The sequence below is a fragment of the Anomaloglossus baeobatrachus genome, chromosome 8, assembly GCF_048569485.1.
Source record: "Anomaloglossus baeobatrachus isolate aAnoBae1 chromosome 8, aAnoBae1.hap1, whole genome shotgun sequence".
In the NCBI taxonomy this organism is placed as follows: domain Eukaryota; kingdom Metazoa; phylum Chordata; class Amphibia; order Anura; family Aromobatidae; genus Anomaloglossus; species Anomaloglossus baeobatrachus.
Window position 1 is genome coordinate 216,533,951 of NC_134360.1, and position 25,999 is coordinate 216,559,949.

The window sequence follows — 25,999 nt, forward strand, 5'->3', positions numbered from 1 at the left end:
TCTCCTCTAGCCGAGGTCGGAATCCCACCGCCCTTCTTCCCTAGGTGCACCCTTCTCCGCTAGCCAAGGTCAGCCCCCCACCGCCCTTCTCCCCTAGCCGAGGTCAGCCCCCACCCTTCTTCCCTAGGTATACCCTTCTCCACTAGCCGAGAGCAGCCCACTCCCCCTCCTCCCCTAGCCGAGAGAGCGGCCCTTCTCTTCTAGCCAAGGTGCCCCCCCCCCCCTTCTTCCCTAGCAGAGGTTGCCCCCCCCACCCCTGCCTTTCTCCCCTAGCAAAGATCACCCCCCCCGCCTTCCTCCCCTAGCAGAGATTGGCCACTGCCTTTCTCCCTGCACTCACCGGTCATGTATGTCGTTGGCAGTGGCCTCGGTTAGGGTGAAGAGCTCTCAGTTCCCTGGCAGAGAAGTGCCGCGGTTATCCCCCTTGCCTTTCTCCAGTAGCCAAGGTCGGCCCCTCCCACCACCCTTCTCCTCTAGCCGAGGTCGGCCCCTCCCACCGCCCTTCTCCTCTAGCAAAGGTCAGCCCCTCCCACCGCCCTTCTCCCCTAGCAGAGGCCGGCTCCTCACACCGCCCTTCTCCCCTAGCAGAGGTCGGCCCCTCGCACCGCCCTTCTCCCCTAGGTGCACCCTTGTCCGCTAGCCGAGGTCATTCCCCCCCTCCACCCCCGGCCTTTCTCCCCTAACAGAAATTACCTCCCCCGCCTTTCTCCCTGCACCCACCGGTCATGTGTGTCACTGGCAGTGTCCTCTGTGAGGGTGAAGAGCTCTCTCAGTTCCCCGGAAGAGAAGTGCCGCTCCACGTCCTGCTCCTCGTCCACCACGCAGCTGCTCAGCGCCTTCTTATGCGTCTGACGCTGGAAAATCTTCTCTTCAATGGTCCCTGTCTGGAGAAGCCATAATAAGTACACGGTAAAAAGGAGGAAAAGGGACCACCAGGAAAGGGAGCACATACCGAGAGCAGGCGGTAGATAAAGCACGTCCGCTTCTGGCCGTCCCGCCATACACGCGCCATCGCCTGCTCGTCATTGGCCGGATTCCAGTCAGGGTCAAACATCACCAGACGATTGGCTCCGATCAGATTAAGGCCACAGCCTCCGGCCTTACTGCTCAGCATAAAGATGAAGTCCGGACTCTTAAACACAGACAGAAACGTTACCCCAACTGAAGTGCCCAAATCCCCCATCAACATAACCTCGCTTCTGACCGCGAGACACCAAAATGTTACCCATAAACCCACCGTGGGGCTGTTAAACCTTTCCACAATCTTCGCTCGTTTCTTAATAGACATCGTTCCATCTAGACGGACGAACAAATACCTGAAAGAGAGGACAAGAGTGAGGGTGTCTTGTGTAACCCCAGGTATACGGAAGGAGGGAAGGGCCCACCTCCACCCCGTCCCCCAAATATACAGGGAAAGTCCGGCCCTTCCACCTCCCGCGCTGTCCCCCGAGTATTCGGGGTAAGTCTGGCCCCACGCTGTCCCGTTATAGAAAAACAAACACTATAAATGATGCATGGTTAGTATCTTTTTAATGTAGTTAGTACATTGTTCATTCTAAAGGGGGTTTTTTTCCTCTATTTCTTCTGTGAGCGGATAGAGATTAATATATATATATATATATATATATACACACAAAAAAAAAACAAAACAACTTTGTGAACCACTAACCCCTTAACGACCCTTGACGTACTGGGTACGACATGGTGCTAAACGACCCATGACGTACCCAGTACCTCATGGCGAAATTGGGGTCCCGGAGCCCCGGGGAGTGAAATTTGTTTAATTAAACAGTAGATTCGGGAAGGAGGGGACCTCTGCCTGACCTCAGGAGGGGTGGTGCCTCCTCCCCGAACCTACAGAGGCTGTGATTGGCTGATGAACGCTGAACACTGTAATGTTCCAGCCATTGAAAATGGCTGGAACATTGAAATCCAGCCCTGATCAGTGCTGCTGTAGCACTGGCCATTGGCTGGAGCTGGGTGATCGGTGCTTCACCCGCCCCCAGCTTTGATTGGAGAGACCGGGCTTGTGACCGATCTCTCCAATCACCGTGGATCTGGTGCCGGTGACCTGTGTCTGTCCCTGAAGCCGAGGAGAGCGGTCTCTGCGGGTGCCCATCGGTAAGTTGCTGCCCCCGCCGCCCGCCCCTGTCCCCGATCGCCGTGCCAGTCCCGCCGCTGTCTCCTATAGCACCGCCGCTGTCTCCGATCGCCCCGCCAGCCCCGCCGCTGTCTCCGATCACCCCGCTTGCCACCACCAGCCCGGCGCTGTGTCTCCGATCGCCCCGCCAGCCCCGCCGCTGTCTCCGATCGCCCCGCCCGCCGCGGCTCCGATCGCCACCGCCAGCCCCGCCCGCCACCGCCAGCCCCGCCGTGGCTCCGATCGCCACCGCCAGCCCCGCCGCTGTCTCCGATCGCCCCGCCGCTGCTCCCGATCCACCGATGTCCACGATCGCCCTGCCTGCCACCACGCTCGCCACTGTCCCCGCCGCCACGCTCGCCACTGTCCCCGCCGCCGTCGCACCCACCTTTTTCAGCCGCTGCTGCCCACGAATCGGCCCCCACTGTTCTCGATCGGCCGCCGCATCCTTCATCGGCTGCCCCTTCTCCATCGCCACTACACCTCCTCCCCCTCCATGTGCTGCAAGCCACCCTCCCCCCACATGTGCTGCGCCCACCCTCCCCCCTCCATGTTCTGGGGCCCCCCCTCCTCTATGTGCCATCTCTCTCTCCCATCAGACTCTGCCCCCCTCCCCATCTGCTGCCTGCTCTCTCCCATCCTCTTCATTTACTGCCCCCTCTCACACTCCTCAATCTGTTGCCTCTTCTGTCTGCTGTGATCCTGCTGCCTAGATCCATCCTGTAAGGTAGGTATCCCCATCTCACCTCCCTCCGCCGCTCCTCCATCCGCTGCGCCATTTCCCATCATCCATCCGCTGCGCCCTTTCTCATCTGCCGCCCCGCCCTCTCGCATCGCATTATCCAGCGCAGTTGCTCGCTTCCAGACTGGAGTGGATGATGCGATGCGAGACTCGTGCATTGCTCTCACGTTTGGCACTGGTCTTAGTGGCAGGCGCTCATATTTTTTTTTTTTTTTTTACTGATGTCTGTATTTTTTATTTCGCCAAACTAATTTTTTTTTGTATGGGGGGGGGGTCTAGTTTCCAAAATGGGATCACATGTGGGGGAGCTCCATTGTTTAGGCACCTGAGGAGGTCTCCAAATGCAACATGGCGTCTGCTAATAATTCCAATCAATTTTACTGTGAAAGGGCGCTCCTTCTCTTGAGCCCCGCCGTACGCCCAAAGAATTGATTTCCACCACATATGAGGTACCTATGTACTCAGGAGAAATTGCACAATACATTTTATGGTGCATTTTTTCCTGATACCCTTGTGAAAAAAAGCTACCTGTTTGAAAAAACAATTTTGTGGTAAAAAAAAAAGAATAAAATATTTTCACGGCTGAACATTACAAACGTTTGTGAAGCCTCCAGTGGTTCACTAAACAGCTAGATAAATTACATGAGGGGTCTAGTTTCCAAAATGGGGTCAATTGTGGGGGAGCTCCATTGTTTAGGCACTTCAGGGGGGGTCTCCAAACGCAACATGGCGTCCACTAATAATTCCAACCAATTTTGCTGTGAAATGGTGCTCCTTGCCTTCCGAGTCCTGCTGTGTGCCCAAACATTTGATTTCCACCACATACAGTTAGGTCCAGAAATATTTGGACAGTGACACAATTTTCACGAGTTGGGCTCTGCATGCCACCACATTGGATTTGAAATGAAACCTCTACAACAGAATTAAAGTGCAGATTGTAACGTTTAATTTGAAGGTTTGAACAAAAATATCTGATAGCCACTCCACATTTTAGGAGGTCTAAAGTAATTGGACAAATAAACCACACCCAAACAAAATATTTTTATTTTCAATATTTTGTTGTGAATCCTTTGGAGGCAATCACTGCCTTAAGTCTGGAACCCATGGACATCACCAAACGCTGGGTTTCCTCCTTCTTAATGCTTTGCCAGGCCTTTACAGCCGCAGCCTTCAGGTCTTGCTTGTTTGTGGGTCTTTCCGTCTTAAGTCTGGATTTGAGCAAGTGAAATGCATGGTCAATTGGGTTAAGATCTGGTGATTGACTTGGCCATTGCAGAAGGTTCCACTTTTTTGCACTCATGAACTCCTGGGTAGCTTTGGCTGTATGCTTGGGGTCATTGTCCATCTGTACTATGAAGCGCCGTCCGATCAACTTTGCGGCATTTGGCTGAATCTGGGCTGAAAGTATATCCCGGTACACTTCAGAATTCATCCGGCTACTCTTGTCTGCTGTTATGTCATCAATAAACACAAGTGACCCAGTGCCATTGAAAGCCATGCATGCCCATGCCATCACGTTGCCTCCACCATGTTTTACAGAGGATGTGGTGTGCCTTGGATCATGTGCCGTTCCCTTTCTTCTCCAAACTTTTTTCTTCCCATCCTTCTGGTACAGGTTGATCTTTGTCTCATCTGTCCATAGAATACTTTTCCAGAACTGAGCTGGCTTCATGAGGTGTTTTTCAGCAAATTTAACTCTGGCCTGTCTATTTTTGGAATTGATGAATGGTTTGCATCTAGATGTGAACCCTTTGTATTTACTTTCATGGAGTCTTCTCTTTACTGTTGACTTAGAGACAGATACACCTACTTCACTGAGAGTGTTCTGGACTTCCGTTGATGTTGTGAACGGGTTCTTCTTCACCAAAGAAAGTATGCGGCGATCATCCACCACTGTTGTCATCCGTGGACGCCCAGGCCTTTTTGAGTTCCCAAGCTCACCAGTCAATTCCTTTTTTCTCAGAATGTACCCGACTGTTGATTTTGCTACTCCAAGCATGTCTGCTCTCTCTGATGGATTTTTTCTTTTTTTTCAGCATCAGGATGTTCTGCTTCACCTCAATTGAGAGTTCCTTAGACCGCATGTTGTCTGGTCACAGCAACAGCTTCCAAATGCAAAACCACACACCTGTAATCAACCCCAGACCTTTTAACTACTTCATTGATGACAGGTTAACGAGGGAGACACCTTCAGAGTTAATTGCAGCCCTTAGAGTCCCTTGTCCAATTACTTTTGGTCCCTTGAAAAAGAGGAGGCTATGCATTACAGAGCTATGATTCCTAAACCCTTTCTCCGATTTGGATGTGAAAACTCTCATATTGCAGCTGGGAGTGTGCACTTTCAGCCCATATTATATATATAATTGTATTTCTGAACATGTTTTTGTAAACAGCTAAAATAACAAAACTTGTGTCACTGTTCAAATATTTCTGGCCCTGACTGTATGAGGTATCTGCGTACTCAGGAGAAAATGCACAATATATTTTATGGTGCATTTTTTCCTGATACCCTTGTGATAAAAAAAAGTTACCTGGTTGAAGCAACAGTTTTGTGGTAAAAAAAATAATTTTTCTTTTCACAGCTCAACGTTATAAACTTCTGTGAAGCCCCCAGGGGTTCAAAGTGCACATCAAACATCTAGAAAAAATATTTGAGGGCTCTAGTTTCCAATATGGGGTCACTTATGGGGGAGCTCCATTGTTTAGGCACCTCAGGAAGTCTTCAAACCCGACATAGCGTCCGCTAATGAGTGCAGCTAATTTTGCACTCAAAAATTCAAATGGCGCTCCTTGCCTTCCGAGTCCTGCCATGTGCCCAAACATTTGATTTCCACCACATATGGGGTATCTGTGTACTCAGGAGAAAATGCACGATACATTTTATGATGCATTTTTCCTGATACCCTTGTGAAAATACTAATTTTTATGGCTAAAGTAACATTTTTGTGTTAAAAAAGTAAAATTTTCATTTTTTCTTCTACATTGCTTTGGTTGTTGTGAAGCTTCTAAAGGGTTAATAACCTTCTTGGATGTGGTTTTGAGCAGAGTGAGGGGTGCAGATTTTAGAATGGGGTCACTTTTGGGTATTTTCTTTCGCCTAGGTTTCTCAAATCACTCCAACTGTGATGTCGTACCTAAAAAATTTTTTTTGTAAATTTTGTTGGAAAAATGAGAAATTGCTGATGAACTTTGAACTCTAACTTCCTAACGGAATTTTTTTTTTTTTTTTTAAAAATTGCGCTGGTGTAAAGCAGACAAGTGGGAAATGTTATTTAGTAACTATTTTGTGTTACATATCTCTCAGATTTATGGGCATAAAATTTAAAATTTTGAAAATTGCGAAATTTTCAAAATTTTCGCCAAATTTCCGAAATTTTCACAAATAAACGCAAAACATATCGGCCTAAATTTACCACTGACCTGAAGTACAATATAAAACACTGAATGAAAGTCCGGCTCACTGAGGAAGGTGCTCAGGGGAAACAACAATTGGATAGAAATAGATAACCCCGGCACACAATGATGAAAAAACTTGAAAAATGTTATTTTATTCAGTTTTTATTGACGTTTTGGCGAATGCCTTTTTCAAAACTAAATAAAGAGAAAATAAAAACACACACAATTGTCAGTACCATAAATACATAAGATATTACAAGTCATATCCATATAATTATCATGGTAACATCATATATACCTAATTCAGCCTGAAAATTTGTTTTATCTTGTGAAGTATATCATTGGACTTCATAAAGGATTTATCTAGAAAAAAGGCCCATATATTAGATACAAAGAAAAAAATTATATAAATCCTCTAAAATGGAACAAACACTTTGATTAAGAATATTTCAAGTCTCCCCAAAAAAGATTTTTTGTATAACGGGGTATGGTGTAATTTATCTATGGGACAGAGATATAACTTGTACATCATATATATGCAAAAAAGTAACAAAGGAATGCATCTGCATATAGCAGTAAACTTATTATATTACCTCAAATGGCAAAAAGTGGAAAGAAGGGAATTTGGTTTACTTACCGTAAATTCCTTTTCTTCTAGCTCCTATTGGGAGACCCAGACAATTGGGTGTATAGCTTCTGCCTCCGGAGGCCACACAAAGTATTACACTTAAAAGTGTAAACCCCTCCCCTCTGCCTATACACCCTCCCGTGCCTCACGGGCTCCTCAGTTTTGGTGCAAAAGCAGGAAGGAGGAAACTTATAAATGGTCTAAGGTAAATTCAATCCGAAGGATGTTCGGAGAACTAAAACCATGAACCAAAGGAACAATTCAACATGAACAACATGTGTACACAAAAGAACAAACAGCCCGAAGGGAACAGGGGCGGGTGCTGGGTCTCCCAATAGGAGCTAGAAGAAAAGGAATTTACGGTAAGTAAACAAAATTCCCTTCTTTGTCGCTCCATTGGGAGACCCAGACAATTGGGACGTCCAAAAGCAGTCCCTGGGTGGGTAAAAAAATACCTCGATAAAAAGAGCCGAAACGGCCCCCTCTTACAGGTGGGCAACCGCCGCCTGAAGGACTCGCCTACCTAGACTGGCATCTGCCGAAGCATAGGTATGCACCTGATAGTGTTTCGTGAAAGTGTGCAGACTAGACCAGGTAGCCGCCTGACACACCTGCTGAGCCGTAGCCCGGTGCCGCAATGCCCAGGACGCACCCACGGCTCTAGTAGAATGGGCTTTCAGCCCTGAAGGAATTGGAAGCCCAGAAGAACGGTAGGCTTCAAAAATCGGTTCCTTGATCCACCGAGCCAAGGTTGACTTGGAAGCCTGCGACCTCTTACGCTGGCCAGCGACAAGGACAAAGAGCGCATCAGAACGGCGCAGTGGCGCCGTGCGAGACACGTAGATCCGGAGTGCTCTCACTAGATCTAGCAAGTGCAAATCCTTTTCACATTGGTGAACTGGATGAGGGCAAAATGAAGGTAAGGAGATATCCTGATTGAGATGAAAAGGGGATACCACCTTAGGGAGGAATTCCGGGACCGGACGCAGAACCACCTTATCCTGGTGAAAAACCAGGAAGGCGATGTAACTGCCACTAGAAATGCCACCTTCTGCGAAAGACGTGATAAAGAGACATCCCGCAGCGGCTCGAAAGGTGGTTTCTGAAGAGCCGTTAGTACCCTGTTAAGGTCCCAGGGTTCCAGCGGACGCTTGTAAGGTGGGACTATGTGGCAAACTCCCTGCAGGAACGTGCGGACCTGCGGAAACCTGGCTAGACGCTTTTGAAAAAATACGGATAGCGCCGATACTTGTCCCTTGAGAGAGCCGAGTGACAAACCCTTGTCCATTCCGGATTGAAGGAATGAAAGAAAAGTGGGTAAGGCAAAAGGCCAGGGAGCAAAACCATTATCAGAGCACCAGGATAAGAAGATCCTCCAAGACCTGTGATAGATCTTGGCGGACGTTGGTTTCCTGGCCTGTCTCATGGTGGCAATGACATCTTGAGATAACCCTGAGGACGCTAGGAGCCAGGACTCAATGGCCACACAGTCAGGTTGAGGGCCACAGAATTCAGATGGAAAAACGGCCCTTGTGACAGCAAGTCTGGGCGGTCTGGGAGCGCCCACGGTTGACCCACCGTGAGATGCCACAGATCCGGGTACCACGACCTCCTCGGCCAATCTGGAGCGACGAGAATGGCGCGACGACAGTCGGACCTGATTTTGCGCAGCACTCTGGGCAGCATCGCCAGAGGAGGAAATACATAAGGCAGTCGAAACTGCGACCAATCCTGAACTAATGCATCCGCCGCCAGAGCTCTGTGATCTTGAGACCGTGTCATGAAAGCCGGGACTTTGTTGTTGTGCCGTGACGCCATGAGATCAACGTCCGGCGTTCCCCAGCGGCGACAGATCTCTCGAAACACGTCTGGGTGAAGAGACCATTCCCCCGCATCCATGCCCTGACGACTGAGAAAGTCTGCTTCCCAGTTTTCTACGCCCGGGATGTGAACTGCGGAGATGGTGGAGGCTGTGGCCTCCGCCCACAGCAGAATCCGCCGGACTTCCTGGAAGGCTTGACGGCTGCGCGTGCCACCCTGGTGGTTGATGTACGCGACCGCCGTGGCGTTGTCCGACTGTATGCGGATCTGCCTGCCCTCCAGCCACCGATGGAACGCCTTTAGGGCTAGATACACTGCCCTTATCTCCAGAACATTGATCTGAAGGGAGGACTCTGTCGGAGTCCAGGTTCCCTGAGCCCTGTGGTGGAGAAAAACCGCTCCCCACCCTGACAGACTCGCGTCCGTCGTGACTACAGCCCAGGATGGGGGCAGGATGGATTTTCCCTGCAACAGAGAAGTGGGAAGAAGCCACCACTGAAGAGGTTTTGGCTGCAAGGGAAAGAGAGACGTTCCTGTCGAGGGACGTCGACCTCCTGTCCCATTTGCGGAGAATGTCCCATTGGAGTGGGCGCAGATGAAACTGCGCGAAGGGGACTGCCTCCATTGCTGCCACCATCTTCCCTAGGAAGTGCATGAGGCGCCTCAAGGGGTGTGACTGGCCCCGAAGAAGAGATTGCACCCCTGTCTGCAGCGAAAGCTGTTTGTCCAGCGGTAGCTTGACTATCGCTGAGAGAGTATGAAACTCCATCCCGAGGTAAGTCAGTGATTGGGTCGGAGTCAATTTTGACTTTGGGAAATTGATGATCCACCCGAACCTCTGGAGAGTCTCCAGAGCAACGGTCAGGCTGTGTTGACATGCCACCCGGGAGGGTGCCTTGACTAGGAGATCGTCTAAGTAAGGGATCACAGAGTGGCCCTGAGAGTGTAGGACCGCCACAACGGATGCCATGACCTTGGTGAAGACCCGTGGGGCTGTCGCCAGGCCGAAAGGCAGTGCCACAAACTGAAGGTGTTCGTCCCCGATGGCGAAACGCAGGAAGCGTTGATGCTCTGGTGCGATCGGCACATGGAGATAAGCATCCCTGATGTCGATTGATGCTAGGAAGTCTCCTTGGGACATCGAAGCGATGACAGAGCGGAGAGATTCCATGCGAAACCGTCTGGTTCTCACGTGTCTGTTGAGCAGTTTGAGGTCCAAAACGGGACGGAATGATCCGTCCTTTTTTGGCACCACGAACAAGTTGGAGTAAAAACCGCGACCACGTTCCTGAAGGGGAACGGGGATCACAACTCCTTCTGTCTTCAGAGTGTTCACCGCCTGAAAAAGTGCATCGGCTCGCTCGGGGGGCGGAGATGTTCTGAAGAAACGAGTCGGAGGACGAGAGCTGAACTCTATCCTGTAACCATGAGACAGAATGTCTCTCACCCGTCGGTCTTGGACATGTGGCCACAAGGCGTCGCAAAAGCGGGAGAGCCTGCCACCGACCGAGGATGCGGTTTGGGGAGGCCGAAAGTCATGAGGAGGCCGCCTTGGAGACGGTGCCTCCGGCGGTCTTTGGAGGACGTGACTTAGACCGCCATGCATAAGAGTTCCTCTGGTCCTTCTGTGGCCTGTTGGACGAGGAGGATTGGGACCTGGCTGAGGGCCGAAAGGACCGAAACCTCGCTTGAATTTTCCGTTGCTGAGGTTTGTTTGGTTTGGACTGGGGTAAGGACGAGTCCTTTCCCTTGGATTGCTTAATAATTTCATCCAATCGCTCGCCAAACAATCGGTCTCCAGAAAAAGGCAAACCGGTTAAGAACTTCTTGGAAGCAGAGTCTGCCTTCCATTCGCGTAGCCACATGGCCCTGCGGACTGCCACCGAATTGGCGGATGCTACCGCTGTATGGCTAGCAGAGTGCAGGACGGCATTCATGGCGTAGGATGAAAATACCGACGCCTGAGAAGTCAAAGACGCAACTTGCGGAGCAGAGGTACGTGTGACCGCATTAATCTCAGACAGACAAGCTGAGATAGCTTGGAGTGCCCACACGGCTGCAAAGGCCGCGCCTGTGGCTTCATAGATGGATTTCATTAGGAGCTCTATCTGCCTGTCAGTGGCATCCTTGAGCGATGAACCGTCTGCCACTGATACTACGGATCTAGCCGCCAGTCTAGAGACTGGAGGATCCACCTTGGGACATTGAGCCCAACCCTTAACTACGTCAGAGGGGAAGGGGTAACGTGTGTCATTAAGGCGCTTAGTAAAGCGCTTGTCCGGAAATGCTCTGTGCTTCTGGACAGCATCTCTGAAGTTAGAGTGATCGAAAAAAGCACTCCGTGTACGCTTGGGAAACCTAAACTGGTGTTTCTCCTGCTGCGAAGCCGACTCCTCTATAGGTGGAGTTGGGGGAGAAAGATCTAGCACCTGGTTGATGGACGCTATAAGGTCATTTACTATGGCGTCCCCTTCAGGTGTATCAAGATTGAGAGCAACGTCAGGGTCAGAGCCCTGAGCTGCGACCTCCGCTTCATCCTCCAGAGAGTCCTCAAGCTGAGACCCCGAACAGCGTGATGAAGTCGGGGAAGATTCCCAGCGAGCCCACTTAGCCGGTCTGGGACTGCAGTCCGTGCCGGAGTCCTCCCCGTGAGACCTAAGTGCCACCCCAGGAGCACGCTGCGGCGCAGACCGAGAGGGGCCTGGGGGCGATGATCCCGCAGTGCCCGGGGCCTGTGTAAGGGTCGATCTGGATTGCAAGGCTTCTAGTATCTTAGCAGACCATTTGTCCATAGACTGAGCCATGGATTGTGAAAGCGACTCAGAGTTTCTCAGCTAAAACTGCAAACTCTGTCCCTGCCACCTGGACAGGGGAAGCCGGCGGTTCTACCTGAACCGAGGGTCCCACCAGTGCCCGAGGCTCCGGTTGAGCGAGTGCAACAGGGCCCGAGCATTGCTCACAGTGAGGGTAGGTGGAACCTGCAGGTAGCATAGCCGCACAAGATGTACAGGTTGCAAAATAACCCTGTGTCTTGGCACCCTTGCTCCTTGTGAACGACATGCTGTTGTCTCCTAGGAGAGTGATCACTGAGGGTATATAGCCAAAGCAAAACAATGCGGCCGAACAGAGAAAATGTATACAAATTATATATATATATATATATATATATATATATATATATATATATATATATATATATATATATATATATATATACATATACATATACATATATACACACACACACACACTTCGGCACCCTAGGGGGACCAGCACCGGGTGACCGGTGTGGCTTACCAACCGCCCAAAGCGGTGTGTGTCCACCAGATTCCCTGCCTTGGGTCTCCCAGAGCTGCAGAGCTCGTTCCAGAAGTCCTCCACCGGCAGAATGTGTTTAAAAAATGGCTGCCGGAGCTCTCAGGGGAGGAGGGAGCCGTGGGCGGCGCTAATAAAGTGCGGGAATCTGGTGCCCCACAGTGATCAGTGAGGGGGGAGGAGGACACTAAAGTATGCTCCAGCCCTCACTGTCGACGTCAGGTCGACCGTCCCGCCCTTACCCCTGACTGGCAGGCCCGGGGGCGGGAGTTATGGTACTAGGCCGCATGAAGCCGGGGACTAAATTTAATACCGCGGCCGGCAAACAGGTGCGGTCGGCGCGGTAGTCCCGGTCGTCATAAAAATACAGCAGCCGCTGCAACGTCTGTGACAAAATCGCTCCATGCACCGTCCCCAAGGGGACACAGAGTACCTTTAGATGCAGGGCCCTGTCCCTGATGATACCAAGTCTCCTGTCCGTCAGATTCCCACAGGGGCTGCGGAGGGAGCCCGGTCCCAGTGAATGGATGACCGGCTAGGATCCCACTTCTCCCAGAGCCTCTAAGGGATGGGGAAGGAAAACGGCATGTGGCTCCAGCCTTTGTACCCGCAATGGGTACCTCAACCTTAGCAGCACCGCCGACTTAGTGGGGTGAGAAGGGAGCATGCCGGGGGCCCTGTGGGGGCCCTCTTTTCTTCCATCCGATACAATCAGCAGCTGCTGCTGACTAAAATGGGAGCTTGAGTGAATGTGTGCCTCCTTCAACACAAAGCACAAAACTGAGGAGCCCGTGAGGCACGGGAGGGTGTATAGGCAGAGGGGAGGGGTTACACTTTTTAAAGTGTAATACTTTGTGTGGCCTCCGGAGGCAGAAGCTATACACCCAATTGTCTGGGTCTCCCAATGGAGCGACAAAGAAATCCTAGTGAGGATATGTGGTACAATTATCGCTAATAATAGCTGGAAAGTAAAACAGAATAGCGGTCAAAAGTGAATAAAAGGAAAAAAGTCCCATAGAGAAACATGACAATAGACTCAGAGCGCCATAACATTACCTGTGCCTTGGGAGATCAGTGGTGGAGTGGAATGAGACAGAGCCGCAGTGAGGCTTAAATACCTAATAGGGGCGGGACAACTAATTGGATTTCCTGTGAGGAGGAACGCATGGTGGAACGCAAGCGTGCGCGTGCGCAGTGAAATACGGAAGTGCGCGCATGCGCAGTAGCAAAAAAAAAAAAGCGGTGAAACGGTGTGACCCGGATAGGAGCTCCATGGAAACCGGAATAACCTCAACGTGTCTATAAGAAGGAAAAAATAGGGAGATATAAGTAAAAGTAGCAATATTAAGCTATAACCATATATAATTACCTATATATATAGATGGAGTGAATATCAACCAGCAGGATTACAGTAACATTTACAAGGCATTATGTAAAATGTGTGTGTACACATATATACACACAATATATGCAAATGTGGAACATATAAATCCATACTCAATGAAACCAAAAATAGGACGGACCCCAATATCTCCAATTCAATAATAGTCATATTCCCTATTGAGGCCATTAGGGGAAAGGGTATACCCTTTCCCCTAATGACCTCAATAGGGAATATGACTATTATTGAATTGAAATATATTGTGTGTATATATGTGTACACACACATTTTACATAATGCCTTGTAAACGTTACTGTAAACCTGCTGGTTGATATTCACTCCATATATATATATATATATATATATATATATATATATATATATATATATATATATATATAGGTAATTATATATGGTTATAGCTTAATATTGCTACTTTTACTTATATCTCCCTATTTTTTCCTTTTTATAGACACGTTGAGGTTATTCCGGTTTCCATGGAGCTCCTATCCGGGTCACACCGTTTCACCGCTTTTTTTTTTTTGCTACTGCGCATGCGCGCACTTCCGTATTTCACTGTGCACGCGCACGCTTGCGTTCCACCATGCGTTCCTCCTCACAGGAAATCCAATTAGTTGGCCTGCCCCTATTAGGTATTTAAACCTCACTGCGGCTCTGTCTCATTCCACTCCACCACTGATCTCCCAAGGCACAGGTAATGTTATGGCGCTCTGAGTCTATTGTCATGTTTCTCTATGGGACTTTTTTCCTTTTATTCACTTTTGACCGCTATTCTGTTTTACTTTCCAGCTATCTTATTAGCGATAATTGTACCACATATCCTCACTAGGATTTTCCACTTTTTGCCATTTGAGGTAATATAATAAGTTTACTGCTATATGCAGATGCATTCCTTTGTTACTTTTTTGCATATATATGATGTATAAGTTATATCTCTGTCCCATAGATAAATTACACCATACCCCGTTATACAAAAAAATCTTTTTTGGGGAGACTTTGATTAAGAATATTTCAAGTGTTTGTTCCATTTTGGAGGATTTATATAATTTTTTTCTTTGTATCTAATATATTGGCCTTTTTTCTAGATAAATCCTTTATGAAGTCCAATGATATACTTCACAAGATACAACAAATTTTCAGGCTGAATTAGGTATATATGATGTTACCATGATAATTATATGGATATGACTTACAATATCTTATGTATTTATGGTACTGACAATTGTGTATGTTTTTATTTTCTCTTTATTTAGTTTTGAAAAAGGCATTCGCCGAAACGTCAATAAAAACTGAATAAAATAAAAAATTTCAAGTTTTTTCATCATTGTGTGCCGGGGTTATCTATTTCTATGAAGTACAATATGTCACGAAAAAACAATGTCAGAATCGCCAGGATCCGTTGAAGTGTTCCAGAGTTATAACCTGTCAAAGTGACACTGGTGAAAATTGCAAAAAATGGCCGGGTCTTTAAGGTGAAAACAGGCTGGAGGCTGAAGGGGTTACAGTGAGTATTTAAATGCCTCCACCTACGCACCGTCCCCGGGTATATGGGTGAGATTCGCCCCCACCTACACGCCGTCCCCCAGGTGTATTGGGGGGAGATACGCCCCCACCTCCGTGCTGTCCCCCGGGTATACAGTGCATATGGAAAGTATTCAGGCCACTTTAAATTTTTCACTGTTTCATTGCAGCCATTTGGTAAATTCTCATTAATGTGCACTCTGCACCCCATCTTGTCAGAAAAAAAAAAAAAGTTTGCAAATTTATTAAACATGTCAAATATCACGGTCATAAGTATTCAGCCCCTTTGCTTAGACACTCATATTTAAGTCACATGCTGTGCATTTCCTTGTGATCCTCCTTGAGATGGTTCTACGCCTTCATTGGAGTCCAGCTGTGTGTGATTAAACTGATAGGACTTGATTTGGAAAGGCGCACACCTGTCTATATAAGGCTGCTTTCACACCTCCGGTTTCTGTAATGCGGCACAATCCGGCACTTTGCAGGAAAATCGCAACCGTTTTTTTTTTGCTGCCGGTTGCGTTTTTCCTGCATAGACTTTAATTAGTGCCGCATTGTGCCGCATGGCCTTGCGTTCCATCCGGTTTTTGCCGCATACGGCAGATTTAGCCGATGCGGCAGCCGGATGTAACGTTGCCTGGCACGTTTTTTCGTGCGGCAAGAAAAACCGCATCGCGCCGCATCCGGCCGATGCGGCGCATTTTTCAATGCATGCCTATGGCGGCCGGATGCGGCGCAAACCGCATCCGGCCGCCGCATGCGGTTTTTGCCACTGCGCATGCTCAGTAGCATGCCGCAAGCGGCAAAAACCGGACGGGCCGCATGGGAAAAAACTTATGCAAAGGATGCGGTGTTTTCACCGCATCCGTTGCATAGCTTGCACAGCCGGATTGAGCCGCACAGCTCAAGCCGGATGTGTGAAAGCAGCCTAAGACCTCACAGCTCACAGTGAATGTCAGACCAAATGAGAATCATGAGGTCAAAAGGAACTGCCCAAGGAGCTCAGAGACAGAATTGTGGCAAGGCACAGATCTGGACAAGGTTATAAATGAATTTCTACAGTACTCAAGGTTCCTAAGAGCACAATGACCTCCATAATCCTTAGATGGAAAACGTTTGGGACCACCAGAACTCTTCCTAGACCTGGCCATCCAGCCAAACTGAGCAATCATGGGAGCAGAGCCTTGGTGAGAGAGGTAAAGAAGAACCTCCAGATCACTGTGTCTGAGCTCCAGAGATGCAGTAGGGAGATGGGAGAAAGTTCCACAAAGTCAACTATCACTGCAGCCCTCCACCAGTCAGGCCATTATGGCAGAGTGGCCCGACAGAAGACTATGGGGGGAGCGAGGGGGAGACTTGCCCCCACCTACATGCCATCCCCCATGTATATGAGGAAGATCTGCCTCCACCTACACACCGTCCACCGGGTATATGCCATACCCTGGGTATATGGGGGGGGAACCGCTCCTACTTCCTCCTGGACACAGCCACTTACATTTCCGACCCTGGTTTGGAGTGTGGAGGATCAGGACTCGTCATTACCTTCTCACCCTGCAGAGTTTCTCGAACAGGTCCAGTGTCTGTGTGTAGTTGGAGACCAGGACAACTTTGTCGCTGCTTGTACTGCGGGTCATGGCCAGGATGTAATCCAACACCAGCATTTTACCTGGGAACAGCTGTGTTAGTAATGCCAATCCCCAACAAGGACGGACGTCCCGTCACAAGAGGACCTACACCCCTTCCCCCATCCACGCACCTGATAATTGGGGCTCCACGGACTTGGTGTTGTACCCTGGAGGGAAGAAGCTGAGCGCCCCTTGGAAGCCGTCTGCATCCTCCACACACTTGTCGTGGATCAGAGCAGGATCTGCGGCAGGAAGCGCTGTGTTACATTGTGTCGGGACATTTGCTCCCGTCTCCCACAATAATACTCACGGTTACAAAGCTTCTTCAAGGCAGTGATTGAGGAGAGCGAGGAGACGCTAATCCTTCCGGACGTCAGCTCCTCCGCAGGTTTCACTTGCTTCAGGAAACGTTTGTACAGCTCTGATTGTAGAGGAGTCAGCCTGCACAGGTTAAAATGATTTAAGGGGTTGTGCGGTGCGACCATGTGTCCCCCATGATTGTGAGCGATCTAATGCCAACTAAGAGAAGAAAGTAATGCATCTACGCAATCCTGTGACTGCCTAGTGAGGACTACAGGAGAGGCGACGGCGCGTCTCCTCTCCCCCTCCTCGCCGGGCAGCCTGTCCTCACCGGGCAGCGACTACAGACTCTTCTGAGACCGGACAGAAGAGCCGCAGACACAGGACAAAAGGCCCCTGTGCGAGCAAGGAGTACAGACCCCTCTCACAGGTTCTCCATGTTCTCTTTTCTTCACCCGTTAGCCTGTAAAAATAGAGTATCTAAGCCTCCCCAGCTTGACCGATGCCTCCTAAATACTGCTAGAGCGTACGGGTACCGGCTGCTGCAACTGAGGTGACCACACATCACCATCTACCTGGAAATGACGGCTGAGCTTAAAGACTGCAGCGGTCAGTTGTGCTGTAGTAAGGACACTGTAGCAGGAAAAGAAAAGGCCAGAGCGGTAGCAGAGAGGAATCGCTCGACTTGGGGAGGAAGAGGAACTCGGATGTCATTTTTCTCTAGCACCAACTATCTTTGAGGATTAGCCATCCCTGGAATGGACACGGCCGAATCTGCCTCCCACGACTCACAGATCCAGATACGCCCACAAGACTCACAAGCGCGCCCACACGAACACGGCACATGAATACATGCCATACGAGCGCAGCGCATGAACACAGCACATGAATGCAACTCCTATGAGCATGAGCACACAACATATGAGCGCCCACCCGAGAATGGTCTATGAACACACCACACACACAAGCATGGAGCATGAACACACGACATATGAGCGCACCCATACGAACATGGCACATGAACACAGGACATACGAGCCTAGCGCACAAACACGACATATGAGAGCGCCTACAAGAGAATGGTACAAAAACACACGACATACGAGTGCACCCACATGAGCACGGCAAACAAACAGCCACACGAGAATGGCGCATTAACACACACACAACAAACGAGCACATCCACACAAGCATGGCGCACAAACACACGACATGAGCATGGCATACAAGCACATGACACAAAAGCATGTCACTAGTGTGGCGCTTGAACACACGAGCGCCCACTCACGGATGACGAGAATAAGGCGCAATCATTATCTCCTGAAGGGTGAGCTGCCCGACCCTCCTAGCCTATAACTATTTCTATGTGACGCCTGAATTTACCTTGCACCACTTTCCTGTGCTGTGGCGCCATCTGCTGATCTCACACCTATTAATCAAGAAACATATTCAGGCGGCTCTACCCCTTCCTTGTGGTGCTCGTATAAGAGGATGGACTCCAGATATAATGAATTGTCACAGATGAGATCTCACTTTTATCTTTTTATATTTTCTTCTAGTCATTATATACGATAGTGACGCCGCACATCCATTTAATCCACAGATCTGTCTCTAATCATGTATGATTTACAAGTGAAACACAAATACTATAGAGACAATACACAAGTGACAAATACAGCTGTATTACATACAGATAAACTGAACATTGGACGCATGTCAGGAGATGAGCCGCAGGATGGGAACCACCTGCTATGTGTGAACATTGGACGTACCGTATATGCCGGCGTATAAGACGACTGGGCGTATAAGACGACCCCCAACTTCTGCCCTAAAAATATAGAATTTGGGATATACTCACTGTATAAGACTACCCCGCTCCCAAATGAAAAAAAGTCTGCTTTGATTGCAACATGTTAATTTTAATTCCGCGAGAGCCGTACAATATGTTTTTAAAGGGCCATTGACAGATCAATCGCTCCAATGTTCACTTAGTACAGCAAGGAATGCTCCTCCCTGCTGTATAAAGCCACAACTGGACTGAAACAATGGTACTACACTCTGCTACAAACAGACACAACTCTGCTACAAACAGACACACACAACTCTGCTACAAACAGACAAACACACACAACTCTGCTACAAACAGACAAACACACACAACTCTGCTACAAACAAACACACACAACTCTGCTACAAACAGACAAACACACAACTCTGCTACATACAGACAAACACATACAACTCTGCTACATACAGACAAACACACACAACTCTGCTACATACAGACAAATACACACAACTCTGCTGCTCTGTGGGGCCTGCACAGAGATCGCACAAGTCCCCCTGTGTTAGATATCTCCCCCATAGTGCTGCCCATGGCCCCCTATATAGATCGCACAAGTCCCCCTGTGTTAGATATCTCCCCCATAGTGCTGCCCATGGTCCCTATAGATCGCACAAGTCCCCCTGTGTTAGATATCGCCCCCATAGTGCTGCCCATGGCCCCTATATAGATCGCACAAGTCCCCCTGTGTTAGATATCTCCCCCATAGTGGGGCATGTGCGATCACACTGGGACGCAGGCTCATATAATATGCACCGCTGCCCCAGCCCCTCACTGCGTGCGATTTCAGCACCATTGGAGATGGACAGCGGCTGTGCATATTATATGAGCGGGTGCAGGAGATCAAAGGCTGCAGACCGCAGCGTTCCCCTGTGCTCCAGAGCTGCTGCCCCCACCTCCCCTGGACGCTGCAGTGTACATATATATATATATATACACACCCCCCCCCCCGTATATCGGGCGTATAAGACGACCCCCCACTGTAGCCATTATTTTAAGGGGGTAAAAAATCGTCTTATACGCCAGTATATACGGTATGTCAGGAGATGAGCCGCAGGATGGGAACTACCTGCTGTGTGTGAACATTGGACATATGTCAGGAGATGAGCCGCAGGATGGGAACTACCTGCTGTGTGTGAACATTGGACGTATGTCAGGAGATGAGCCGCAGGATGGGAACTACCTGCTGTGTGTGAACATTGGACGTATGTCAGGAGATGAGCCGCAGGATGGGAACTACCTGCTGTGTGTGAACATTGGACGTATGTCAGGAGATGAGCCGCAGGAGCATTGGATCGGATTTATCTGCGGTGTGTGAACATTGGACTTTGTTCATCTGGATGTCAGGACGAAGCCTCAGGACTCATTGAATAAGGACTTTATTTTTTATCTGTACATGATCCCATGTTCTTTACTATTGTGTGTTTCAGAGCAGGATTTGTGTCAGATGTGGGATGCATCATTCGGTGATATACGCTTTACATGTTTACAGAAATCCTGTGACCTCAAGGAGGCACTGTCTACTCCCGTTGTTAAAATGATCATTTTGCAAAATAATATGTATAAGTTAAATTTGAATGAAAACTAGATATAATTAGCAAGAAGATATTTTCTCATATTTGATTTGTAGTGAATGATCTTGGATGGTAGAAAGTACAGTGGACCCTCGGTTTACGAGTAACTTGGTGTGCGAGTATTTTGCTATACGAGCAAAGTTTGCTGTTGATTTGTAACTCAGTTTACGAGCAATGCTTTGTTGTACGAGCAAATACTCACCGCACACACTTCCGGTTCGGATTTTAACCGCGCTCTGACCCGGTCCACACAAACACAGATTATGCTCACCTTACCTTCCAACGCCGGCCTCATGGTTCCTGTAGTTCGCGGGTACAGTATGTGTATCGGGTAACCATCACGACGATGGAGGAACTTCCGCTGTCAGCCGCTACTCAAAGGCAGCGCGCTGGCCAATCAGAGGCAAGCAGCCCCTGCCTTTGACGTCAGCGCTCTGGCAGCAGAAGGTCCAGCATCGGTCGCAATGGTTACCCGATACACATCCTATACCGGCGAACTACAAGAACCAGGAGGCCGGCGATGGAACGGAAGGTAAGCATAATGTGTGTGTGTGTGCGCGCGCGTGTGTTTGTGTGTGTGTGGAATGGCACAATAGGGGACCAGGATGGGACATTGAACAAGTGGTGGAACGAATTGTCTGAGCTTGCATTATTTCCTACGGGAAATCTTGCTTTGCTAGACAAGTAATTTAGTTTGTAAGCACACTCCCAGAACAGATTGTTCTCGTAAACCAAGGTTCCACTGTACTTTTAAAAAAAATAAAAAATAGGTTTTGAAAAAAAAATTTCTTTTTAAGTTTGGGAGTCATGGGAGCCGCCATGATGATTACAAGGGGATACAGCAGATTGGGAGCAGTGAGCCGTGTATCTGGATGTGATCCAGCTGTGTGTAGTATGTGTGTGTGTGCGTCACTTGTGAATCATTCACCGTCAGAGACAGATCTGTGGGTTAGGTGGAAGCGCGGCGTCACTATCATATATAATGACTTTAAGAAAAGAAATAAAATACAGGATGAAAGTGAGCGCCGATCGGTGACAATTCACACTTATTGATCACTTATTATAAAATACTTGTAATAAAGCCTCAGTTTTCTTATTCTTGTGTGCTGGATGCACATTTCTTTGTCAGTCACAGATGCCGACTATTTCCAGGGCTCGTCCCCCTCTGGGTACCCCCCCCCCCCCCCCCCCCCCCCTGTATGGGATCAATGTCTGCCCCACCCAATGCTGCTGGTTCCCGCACGCAGAAACTGACCCCAGCTCTCGGACAACCCACCTGCAACAAACCACCTGCTCGATCTTCACAGGAAGATATTTGGAGAGGATGTCAGACGTCCGTCTAATGAGGCACCTAGAACATGAAGTAGCATTAACACGGGCGGGAGACGCTGCCGAGCCCGGAGAGGCGTCCGGGACGGGGCTGGCCCCAGGTAGGTGACACCCTCCCCCACTGATACAATATGATGGCACAAACCTGTTCACCAGACTGATTAGCTCCTTCAGCTTCTCCTCCCCTCTTTCGCGATTGGCCGGACTGGCATCTGCATCTCGCCCCTTTAAGATGGGGATTTCAAACCTTTTCTTGAAGTCTTGCGCCGTTCCTGTACGGTGACGTCTGATTAATGACAGGACACCACCACTGTGAGATTTGACCAGAAACAATGCACACCGCCTAGTTTCTTACCCAGAATGCCGGCACTGACAAAGTGGACCAGGCTGAAGTACTCCAGGAGGTCGTTCTGTATGGGGGTCCCGGAGATCAGCACCCGCCGCACAGTCTGCAGCCGACTCAACGCCTGATAGGTTTGGTTCTCAGAGTTCTTCAGTCTGTGACCCTAAAAATACCACAAAAAAAACAAACATGAGAAAAAACAACATGCAACCCCAATCACGCAGCTTTTCTGATACCGCCATCACCCACCTCATCACAAATGACCAGACCCACCAAGCCCTGGTGGAGAACATCAGCATGGAGGCGGAATGTCTCATAGGAAATTATGAGGATGGGGGAAGGGACCCGCAGCCCTCGCTGCTGCATGAATCCAGCTGAGAGACGGGAGCACAAAAGATACCAGGGGTTCAGTGTATGGAGGAGTCCATCACCCACGCGCCCCTCCCCCAGTCATATGACCTCACAATTGCGTGCGACGTCAGTGTGTGCACACTGAGGAATATAGAGAAGCTCCTCACCAAGTTTCTGGTCAATTGCTTCCTTGGAGCCACCATCAATGGCCAGAGGCTGAATCCGGCCCTGCAGCCATTTGCCCACCTCGTGGTACCAGTTCTTCACCAGGCTGGAGGGGCAGACCACCACCGCCTTGTCGATCTCCGGCTTACAATCTGGACTCTGCCTGAGGAGGGTCCACATCAGCGCAATACACTGCAGAGTCTTCCCCAGCCCCATCTCATCCGCCATAATGCAGCCATGACTTCCAGGGATCCGCCGTCCGGTCACACATTCCCACAGGAACTTCACTCCCTACAGACAGGAAAACAACCAAACACGTGTACCGATCTCCAGCCGACCCTCTTCCTCGAGTAGCAGGACCGAACCGCGCGGAGCTCCTCACCTCCCGCTGATGAGGACGCAGGATCTTCCCCAAAACTGGATCCACCACAACATGAACTGGAACCTTCTCCCTGCGGCGAAACACAAAAGTGAAAACTGATCAAAGCAAAGCTCACCTATGTAAGGCCTCTTTCACACGTCCGTGTCTCCGGTACGTGTTTGGTCCGTTTCCTTACGTACCGGAGACACGGGCACATGTAGACCCATTAAAATCACTGGGTCTGCGCTCACGTGCGTGTTCTGCCATGGACCGTGTGTCCGTGTGGAGCATACGTGTGCCCGTGTACTGCACATGTAGACATGTTCGTTTTTCTCCGGCATCACGGGTTTCATACGGAACGCAAACGGACCACACGGAGGTGTTCCGTGTGACATGCACCGGAGAAAAAATTTAAAAAAAAAAAAAAAAAAACTTTACTCACCTTCTCCAGCACTGCTGTGTCTGCCGTTGCGGTCACTTGCTTCCGACCGCCGCTCATTATGCTCATTCACTTCACTGTGGCCGGAAGCAGCAGCAGGGACTCAAAAGGACCAGAGACCAAAGATCAGCACCACGGACAACAACGCCAGGGACAGGTGAGCAGAAAGTTCCCGTTCTCCGTGTGTTATCATGGATAACACACGGAGAACACACGTGTGCCATAAACACGACTCACGGAGGGCAATACGCGCCTTTGACACGTCCGTGAAAAATGTGCGTAATTTTCACGGACGTGTGAGAGAGGCCTAATATAAAGGATATAACTGATATCTAGAGAGATGTCACCTCCTGTATGATATAAGGACTTACTTCTCTATTTTCAGGAGGTCGTGGGCGCTCAGACTCGGGGGTTCGTACAGGATCAGGGCTCCCTCCTCATCAGGGTCATGCAGCGCTCTCCGTACTCCGGCTTTCTTGATCCCCAGCGCTCGTAATCCAATTCCCCCTGTGTTGGAGGAAGAATATAAAAGCAGTCAAGGACCGTGGCGCAGCTCCGACAGAGGAGTAGGGCAGGGAGGTGGCTGCGCCGCTCACCCATCACTCACCTTTGTAGTCCGGGATGGGCACTCGGAAGGGTCTGGATAATATGCTGCGGAATGAACGCCTCCTGAGGGGAAGATACAAGGGGAAAAAAAAAAAAAAATCGGTCAGAAATGGAGGAGTTGCCATCACAGCCACCACCGATATGTACCAATACCAGAGAAGGCTAACTAGCAGTGCGCCCCTCTCCCCTCAGTGCCCCAATATACCACCCACCGTGCCCCTCTCCCCTCCCCCAAGTGATCCCAATATATAACCCACCGCACCCCTCCAGTGACTCCAATATATCATCCACTGCGTCCCTCTCTCCTCCAGTGACCCCAATATATCACTACTGCTCCCCTCCAGTGACCCCAATATGTCACCTACCGCACCCCTCCCGTGACCCCAATATATCACTACTGCGCCCCCTCCAGTGACCCCAATATATCGTCCACCGCGATTCTCTTCTGCTTCCCTCCATGATGAGCGCAAATAACCTGATTTATTGGTGGTTCCAATCCATAAATTACACGGTGACGTTTCTGTCTTTATCTCGGAGCTTCATCAGATGAGCATTACACACAGTAGAGGAGTTGGATGCCGACTCTGTGCAGATCACACATACTGTATGTAACATTGTAGATATGGACAAGATGAGGAATATGTGATCAGACAACAGAGAAAATCCACAGGAGAAATAACAGAGTGTATGGTACACAATCAGATGGAAATTACTACAAGCTGCTCCGAAAAATGGTTCCAATACAGGGGAACACTGCAATTCACACAGAAGCCACTAGAGGGCAGCAGATGGGGCGAACAGGAGAAATGAAGGGAAAAAAAGGGGAAGAAAGGACAAGAAAAAACAGGCAAAATTACAATGTACAAAGTACAATGTGAATAGGAGTGAAATTGATCAGAGAGCAGCGCCATAAGAGAATGGGTATTGGTGACCCCTGGGAAAGTGTGAAATACTAGACTGTTCTGGCAGGTTTAATAGCCAGCAGATGGTAGGACTGCCCGATGGAGCCGGTGGCAGAGTGTCCGGTGATTAAAGACCATACTGTCACAGGTGACAGACAGTCCTGTGGTGTCCGGCTGTAGAAGGTCGCAGCGTTTGGCTACACAGGCTGCTCCCTGAGTTCTCCATTGTCTCTTCTTGGGGCTTCTCCCTTTCTCTTTTGGACCCTGCAGATTTCTTCACCTTTCAACTGTTAATCATCAGCATTTCTCTTTGTGTCTCTCATTCCCCCTTGCTCTTTGCTGGTGATAGGTTTAAAAAAAAAAACTATTACAGGTCTTGAGTGCAAGCAGTCGGCTTGTATTCATCTGGAGAAGCTTTATTGTTGCAGTTCCTCTCCCCGAGTGATCTGGAGATAAGGTATTGATTGGTTCACTTTCCTGCTGTTTGCTATCCCGGTGTCTTCTTTAGAGCTTAGTGGGGTTGACCAAGTGCTCATCCCATCCATTCCCTACTTAGGGCCTATTTCAGGGTCAGGTATCCTGCTCGGCGCATAGGTGTGGAACCTAGGATAATGAGGGAAATCAGGGTCCAGCAGTAGGTTTGGTTAGGTTTCGCCATTCGCTTGATATTTCCCCATACCTAGCGTGACACATACACACTCCACGACTGCGTTCCAGCCAGCGACACCTCATTTCTGGTTCCGCCCCCCTACAGACCGCAGCACTACCCATATGTGCTCCACGGCTGCGTTCGTGTGCGACACCTCATTTCTGGTTCTGCCCCTAGACACGGCAGCACTACCTATATGCGCACCGCGGCTGTGTTCCAGCCAGCGAAAGCTAATTTCTGGTTACGCCCCCTACAGACCGTTAGAACTACCCATATGCCCTCCTTGGTATATGTAAGGTCAGTGTAACATCACTTCCGGGCATGGATTTCCAGTGTGTGCTCCCTAATGACCGGACACACTCTCACCGACTCCATCGGGCACTCCTACCATCTGCTGGCTATTAAACCTGCCAGAACAGTATTTCACACTTTCCCAGGGTCACCAATACCCATTCTCTTATGGCGCTGCTTTCTGATCCATTTCACTCCTATTCATTGTACAAGTACTTTGCCTGTTTTTCTTGTCCTTCTTCCCCTTTTTTCCCTT

The 25,999-nt window shown here is 49.3% G+C and overlaps 1 protein-coding gene across 1 annotated transcript in view; it reads right to left on the minus strand.

Moving 5' to 3' along the window:
• Positions 1 to 23,959, minus strand: part of RAD54L (RAD54 like) — a 28,793-nt gene extending 4,834 nt beyond the window's left edge. The window contains exons 1-14 of the mRNA XM_075320180.1: positions 23,903 to 23,959; positions 23,667 to 23,802; positions 22,878 to 22,947; positions 22,498 to 22,786; positions 22,229 to 22,353; positions 21,992 to 22,142; positions 21,782 to 21,908; positions 21,584 to 21,658; positions 16,901 to 17,031; positions 16,722 to 16,832; positions 16,508 to 16,631; positions 1,238 to 1,316; positions 953 to 1,132; positions 721 to 884 (exon numbers count right to left, since the gene is read on the minus strand). Of these exons, the coding sequence (XP_075176295.1) occupies positions 721 to 884; positions 953 to 1,132; positions 1,238 to 1,316; positions 16,508 to 16,631; positions 16,722 to 16,832; positions 16,901 to 17,031; positions 21,584 to 21,658; positions 21,782 to 21,908; positions 21,992 to 22,142; positions 22,229 to 22,353; positions 22,498 to 22,723 (1,493 nt within the window). The 5' untranslated portion in view covers positions 22,724 to 22,786; positions 22,878 to 22,947; positions 23,667 to 23,802; positions 23,903 to 23,959. The remainder of the gene's footprint in view (positions 1 to 720; positions 885 to 952; positions 1,133 to 1,237; positions 1,317 to 16,507; positions 16,632 to 16,721; positions 16,833 to 16,900; positions 17,032 to 21,583; positions 21,659 to 21,781; positions 21,909 to 21,991; positions 22,143 to 22,228; positions 22,354 to 22,497; positions 22,787 to 22,877; positions 22,948 to 23,666; positions 23,803 to 23,902) is intronic.
• Positions 23,960 to 25,999: the final 2,040 nt, after the last annotated feature.